General features: G+C 33.6%; 1 protein-coding gene across 2 annotated transcripts; it reads left to right on the top strand.

Annotated features, from left to right (window-relative positions):
* Positions 1 to 1,566: 1,566 nt before the first annotated feature.
* On the top strand, positions 1,567 to 5,849 carry Hs2st (Heparan sulfate 2-O-sulfotransferase). Of its 2 annotated transcripts, XR_016325826.1 has the most exons (6): positions 1,567 to 1,863; positions 1,949 to 2,249; positions 2,837 to 2,975; positions 3,475 to 3,572; positions 4,104 to 4,631; positions 4,883 to 5,849. XR_016325826.1 is itself a non-coding variant. In XM_028172048.2 (5 exons), the coding sequence occupies exons 1-5, from the start codon at positions 1,752 to 1,754 to the stop codon at positions 4,471 to 4,473; spliced, it is 1,020 nt and encodes a 339-aa protein (XP_028027849.1). In that variant the 5' UTR covers positions 1,567 to 1,751; the 3' UTR covers positions 4,474 to 5,849. The 2 variants fall into 2 exon arrangements, 1 of the variants encoding a protein (XP_028027849.1); XM_028172048.2 differs by having other exon boundaries at positions 4,104 to 5,849.
* The last annotated feature ends 1,527 nt before the right edge of the window (positions 5,850 to 7,376 follow it).

The raw sequence follows: 7,376 nt of genomic DNA, 5'->3' as shown, positions 1-7,376 counted from the left end.
ACTTCTAAAATTAGTAGTAGATAATCATTGCAAACGACAACACACATCGCTACTGGCCACCAGCACAGCAACGTGCTTTGATTATTTACAGAGTCGAATTAATGCAGGTATTTATTTGATCAGAACAACGTTTTATTTATTACTACGGAAAATACACGATCACAATCATTTGATCGCAAGAAGTTACACAGTTTATAGTAGTTGTACTCTCCGTAATGTAAAGGGCACAGTCAGTGGCTATCTGATTAGGATGACTATGAAATCACTTTTAAATCTATAAGTTTTATGAAAAGTCGGTGGATATGAATTAATCTTAAAACCACCAGGGCATCAGTAAAAATATTTATGACAAATGCACCACATTCTCATAAATTTAATGCTAATCTAGTAATGACACAGGACAATGGCAACAGTGTTCGAACGGACTTTGAATTGCCCAAAACATAATATAGATAAAGTAAACTAGACTGACTTTAATCACTTGAAAATTAGTAAAATCTTTTAATACTACTACACAACGACCTGTTTATTGTCTGGAATTGCCGATATCGATAAGCGATGATCAAGGCAGCGGTTTGCCATGAACGACGGCTACTACTACGGTACTACTACTACGGTAGGTACTTCTACTACGGTACTGCTACTAAGTACCTACCTACTACGGCATTAGGGTCGTACGCACTTCTGCGTAAAAAGGCAATAAAAAAGCCTACGACTAATTTACCGTCATGTATATCATAAGCTGGTTCTTTCATAGTAGACATAGCCTTGAATTGGTATCGAAGTAATGGGCCATTATGGTAACTAAGAGGGTATTATAGTAGATATTTCCCAATCGTCCAAATTCAATCCAAAAGCTCGTATCTGTTTTTAAAGTTATACTTGCACTTCTGGCCGGTAGCCATCATACAATACAAGATTGACAGATGCCTGAATCTCGTTTGCAACATTTAGATTCTGCGAAGCACGGCTCTTGCTAGGGTTCGTGTTAGCAACGTCATCAGGTTTGAGCCCCGTGAGCTCACCTACTAGTTAAGGCGACGCTGAAATAGCCTCTCAAGGCTATCAGCTTCGGTAGGAAAAAAAAAACATTCGGACGTTGGCCTACCGAGCAATATCAGCCGCTCGGTGGCCCTTTGTCGTTATATATCCCACACACTGTTACTTACTTTAACTTACTACGAGTACTTGCTGTCTAAGCTTACTTGAAATTTATTTTCGATAAATAAATGCAGTAATATGATTTACATCGATAATTTTATTACATAGTTTTATTTTTCAAAAATGTTTTTCGATTTGTTGAAAGTACATACTTGAGAAGAAAAAAAGATTAATTTATGTCTATTTATCTTTTATCCAAAGGTTGAAACAAAACGCAAGGGTGACGTGCATAGCCAAATGTCAAACCTACCTGCTGCCTGTCAGAGACTGTCAAAGACTATTTCATATTTTTAAAACGTCTTCAAATGAGTGAAAACTGTTTTTTCTCTCTTTAACTCAAAGAAATGAAGAGTTTGAAAAGCGGTGAAAATACAATTATTACTCTGGAACGTAAGGTTAAATGAATGGCATACTGTGCTCCGACCAGCTCTTATTAGCTGATGGCTGTTTTTTTAGTACATATACGTTAAAGTGTTTTATGTTCTGTTAACTGCGATGTGACCTAAATAATATTTATTCTTCAACAAACTTGGGCACAAATATGTTACTTTTCATTTAACTTTGAAGCGTTGCGAACTTTTCGCATAGATATGTTAAATTTTAATAAATTGTGTTTGTATTCATGTTTATGCGTTATTGTTATTATTGTTTTGTATTTTCAATCAGAAATCGGTCGTATGGAAGAGAATTATCGTAAATTAGGTAAGCAATAGCTAAAGCGAAATCGTTAAACTTGAGTTTTAAATTGTTTACATACGGAGCATTGAAAATATTAAATAATTTTCAGAAATAAGATTAGCGCACCCAGGAATCGGATTAACGGAGTCTCGCCAGTTTCCTCTAAATAATGCGGACCAGACTGTCATTATATACAATAGGGTCCCGAAGACGGGGTCCACGAGTTTCGTGGGAATCGCGTACGATTTGTGCAAGAGGAACAATTTTAAAGTGCTACATATCAACATTACCGCCAACAGACATATCATGTCGTTGAATAACCAATATAAGTTTGCTCAGAATGTAACAACATGGCATGATGTCAAACCTGCCTTATATCATGGGCATATGGCCTTCCTAAATTTTGAGAGGTAAAGTTGAAGTTGTTCTGAATTCAGAGAGAGTTTCAAAGATAAAACTAACTGCAATTTATTTAATAGCATACTAAAGTTAAATATAGTTCTTATTTTTCATATTCGAGGATTTTGAGCTTTCCTTTTATTACCGTAAATTAATAGATGTCCCAGTTAATCTTAAGTGATTAGACAGACTATCACTATGCGAGTGTGATAGACAGTGTGTGATCAAAGTGTGATAGACTATGACAATGTAAGCCGTCACCCACATTAGATATAGCTCTTGTTTGGATCGGTAATGGCTCTTTTACCCTTTGAAAAGACTGGACTGCATTACTGTTTTGCAATATAAACGGGAAGTATGATGATGCTTAGTCTCACTGATATGAATGCTGCTGAATTGTTGCATGCATGTTGCATGTTGAAAACCTTAAGACATCTGATCCGTATTGATTGTATAGTGTAATGGCTACCCCATCCTTCACAGTGGAACTCATCGTGCCTTTGTGGCAATAATAAAATGGGTGGTGGTACCTACTATGCGAGCTCAGAAGATGCTCTATTAAAATTAATATGTAACTATAACATAAACATTTTTCCAGATTAGGTACATCATCAAAACCCCTATTCATAAATTTAATAAGGAAACCATTGGACAGACTAGTTTCATATTATTATTTCCTACGCTACGGTGACAACTTCCGACCCCATTTGGTACGAAAGAAACATGGTGACAAAATGGTAATCACAATGTAATTTATCAGAACGAACCTTTCATAGGTTTATTAATATTTTAGATGTTAGTAATATACAAGTATCTCAAGTAAATATTAAACAAATTTATTCATTTATTGCTATTCTTTAAAATTTTAGCTTATCAGGAATCTCTATTGCCTTTATTTTTTTCATGAGTATTGAATCACACTATGGTAGCACAGTGTATTTTTTTTATCTTTGACCTCCTTGAATCAAGTCACCTTAGCTCATTCACTGATGCGATAAATAAGTTTGTTATCATTTTAATGAATTTTTGTTGGTATACCATTAATAAACAAATTTTAAATAATAAACTTGTCTCCTGAACTTTATTTGAAAGTGTTGTATGATAAGATAATTGCCATTCTTCGTACTACAGTACTAAAATAACTATGACATTACATATTTAACAACCAAGTATTTCTAGTAATAAGATGAGCTCGGATATATAAAAAATTAATTAACTCATACATTTTGGTTTTAGACATTTGATGAATGCGTTGAGAAGAGCCAGCCGGATTGTGACCCAAACAATATGTGGTTACAAGTGCCTTTTTTCTGTGGTCACGCTGCAGAGTGCTGGTGAGTGTCTATTAAAATCCTTCAATTACTAGATCAAAGGTGTGGTATCACCCTTCTTAAATTTGTAATTTGGAAGGAAGGAAAAAACGTTTTATTATTAGATAAAAGGATAGACAGACAAAAAAACCATTGTGTGACAATATATGGTATTACACTTCACAAACGCTCCGATAGTACTAGTTGTTTTAGCATTTGTTTCTACTATTTGACGATAGATGTCGTTACTCGTACCAGCATGACAATACTAACTTACATTTAACCATGTAAAGATATAGATATACTATAGATTAACTATTTTAAAATAATAAAATTTAAATGATTATGTAGGATACCACATTCCATAGATAGAATTACTTGAATGTTACTCAAACACATAACCGTCCTACTCTTGAAACCAGCAGCCGAAATGCTTCACTGCAGAATCGGACGGGACGGTGATATCTGCCTGTGTGGGCTTACAATATGCCCACAATCAGTATAACTCTAATAACATTGCAGTATTATTGATGCTATACGCTTTATTTCACTTAGGAAACCAGGCAACCATTGGGCTTTAGAACAAGCGAAGCACAACTTAGTCAACCACTACCTTTTGGTAGGAGTCACCGAGGAAATGCAGGACTTCATCACAGTACTCGAGGCCACTTTGCCGCGCTTCTTCAAAGGGGCCACCGAGTATTACCTAAGCAGTAATAAGTCCCACCTACGGCAGACGAGCTCGAAAGTGGACCCGAGCCTGAAGACGGTCGAGAGGATCCAACAGTCGACCGTTTGGAAAATGGAAAATGAGCTTTACGAGTTCGCATTAGAACATTTTAAATTTGTGAAAAGGAAACTTTTAGTGAAGGAAGCAAACAATGTCGCTCAGATATACTTTTATGAGAAAATAAGACCTAAATGAGTGAGTGTCCTGTGAGTTTATTTTTAGTTGAATTATTTATTTTTGTGAATGTTCTTAAACTTTCTCCGTTTTTGTGTGACGTAACCATTCGATTGATCGTGCTGTTTATTAGGTAAAAAATATTTTACCGAGTATTTAAACCTTTGACTGCCGTGTAGGTCACCGGTGCCCTACGCGGCGCACTGAAGTAATTATGTCCATTTCTGTTACTAAGGCACCTGGATTGCCTTCTTTTGTAGGTTAATGTATGTTTTAGTTTTTTAGGTCTCTTAGAATTATCTCATATAATCAGATCTCTTAGATCATTCTCAGTATCTTCTGATTCATCTTTGCCAAAGTCTACTAGATACACCGGCGTCTTAACAAGATCAAAGAGAAATCAACATAATTAGTTCAGTGCGCCGCGTAGGGCACCGGTGAACTGCACGGCAGTCGAGGGGTTTAAAAGAAATAGGGTATCCGGTACATGTTTTCTTTTGAAAAGTACTGCCCGTCTGGACGTAGCTGTAATAGCCTCTTAGGCTACCAGCGAATAGGTAGGGAATTAAAGAAAGCTACTGCAGGTTTCTCATCGAAGACCACACACAGGTGTATATTTATTTCTTAAAATGAAATGGAATATTTATTTAATTTATAATTTATTTTGACAACTAACTTTGACAATTCTTTTACGGGACAATTAAAGGTTTATGTTTTTTGTATCTATATTAGCATTCCGTATGTGTGTATTGTTAATCTGAGCAACTTTCAATATTTTGGAGTGACATTGATAATTCGTTTGCTTTCTTGAAAGGAAGGGCAAGGCTAAGGGCATCATCCGTAATGCCAAGTGTGCAGTCCGGTCATTGCCAAGGATTTCTTCTAAACCTTGTTTGGATATGTGCGTGGTCGCTTGGGTAACCCTGAGTAGCCATTTTCGCGAACTCAACTCAAGTACGAGATGGCTTGCTGATGAGATGCTGGGATCGTCTCAACTTCATTGCTTTCTGGCTCTGATGCGCAAAACGAAAGATCACTCTACAACGTGCCCAACAGATTTCGATAGCAGCCTGCTTAGTGCGAGTTTTTAATTTTCTCGATAGCGTAAAAGTTAACTGAAATTTGTGTGAAGTTGAAACAGCGCCCCTAGCGGTAAACGTAGGCAAACTTTCAAACTATCAACTATCGCTATCGACACCGTTAAAAAACTCGCAATAAACACACAGCATCTTTGTAAGTTCCAGGAGGTTGTCTAAACGCAAAAAAAAAAAAAAAAACTCAACTACCCGAGATGAATTAACGTATGTACATGCGAAATCCATTAATAAATAAACATACATAAAAAAATCGGAACCCAATAGAGTATCAAACCGTTGATAATTAAAAAAATAAATAAATAATGACACCATGAAAAAACATTTTTAAAAACATTAAAAGTATAGTTATAAAAAGATTTAAAAAGGAACAACGTACAAATCAGATAAACAGTATAGTATATTTTGAGATTGAAACAGATTGACTTTCTAAAATAGATTTGTCAAATTCATATAGGTAAATAACAATTCTCGAATATTAATTAATATGCAATTTTAAAATTTAAAGCTGGAGTAGGTCAGCTCGTTTCCAACCGCAATTAACTTTAATGGCACCTATAATTAAAACTGGATGTACCAAACCAGCTTACACAGACTGTCTACAGTGCAATAACAGATTACATCACAAAAGACCATATTTTACAAATAAAATTAGTTTATAACCTTATCAACATTTTTTTTATCTCACTGTTTGCAAGGTTATTATAATTACAATGGAGTTGGACAGTGTTACTAACAGTAGCTTGATGTAGTTTATTATTAATTGAAATGTAAATGTGAAAGACATTATTTTTTTATATTATTATAATATTTTAAAAGAGATACTTAATATTAATATGCGATATTTTACTTTACATTAACTTTTAATTTGCAATATTTTTTTACAATTTTTTTTTTCATTTAATCTACTTTTATTTATTATTGTAATACAAGTCAATATGTTAGAACTACTTGTGCGAAATTGTTTATGACACTACTTAAAAAAACCAAAATAGCTTGGACAACGAAAACAAAACTTAACATTGATTGAATATTATTCGAAATTATCAAAATAATCATAAACACTATTACCGCTGTTTTGAGCTCCCGTATTAATTTAAAATTTAATTTAATACCAATTAACAACACCAATGTAATTACCAATTTAAAAGCATTCGAGAAAATATAATTCATATCACTAAAGCAAAATTTAACTGCAATAATGAATAATGATTTGAATCGTGTCCATATTGTATTTATGCGTAGATTCATGTAAATAGAATGAAACAAAAATCACACATTCTTAACGCATCACATTTTTAAATTGTGACATTTAAATTTATGCTCAATCCTCTCATTAATTCGTTATTTATTAAGTTATGAATATTGTAGTTGTATTACTGTTTTGTATTGTAAAATAAATAAATAATTATTTATAAATAAAGGTTTAGGTAATTATTACCACAGAAAAAATACTATCATCAGAAAAGTAGAAAAAAGAAATACTAATGTAGCTGTCTATGGTATGAAAACACTCTTTAAATTTAGAACATTTTGTTTGACAATTTATATCATATAGTATTTAGTATCTAGTCTCTGTATAAAATTATTTTTTTAAGAGTCCATAACCTTACACCCATAATGAATGTATAAAATGATAAGAAATTGTAAATTTCATCGAAATTAGCTCAAGATAAACTGTCGTGTTAAAGTAAATATGTATAAATTCCATACTATAGACTGATTCTATATCATTTACAAATTAAATAAATATAAATTGACCAAGAAACTATGAGAAGTGAAACTTCTTTGCGAACAAAGAGCGTTTCTCTCTTCTCTGCCGTCGTTCTT

Source organism: Bombyx mandarina, chromosome 04, assembly GCF_030267445.1.
Source record: "Bombyx mandarina strain Sakado chromosome 04, ASM3026744v2".
Taxonomy (NCBI): domain Eukaryota; kingdom Metazoa; phylum Arthropoda; class Insecta; order Lepidoptera; family Bombycidae; genus Bombyx; species Bombyx mandarina.
Note: the sequence above shows the minus strand (reverse complement) of the source record. Positions and strands in the feature narration are given on the sequence as shown.

Bases quoted from the DNA above. Each gene is read 5' to 3' on its own strand.
- Hs2st (XM_028172048.2), top strand. From the start codon at position 1,752: ATGTTAAATTTTAATAAATTGTGTTTGTATTCATGTTTATGCGTTATT. The intron at 1,864-1,948 runs GTAAGCAATAGC...AATAATTTTCAG, and splicing joins AGAGAATTATCGTAAATTAG to AAATAAGATTAGCGCACCCA. The intron at 2,250-2,836 runs GTAAAGTTGAAG...ACATTTTTCCAG, and splicing joins GCCTTCCTAAATTTTGAGAG to ATTAGGTACATCATCAAAAC.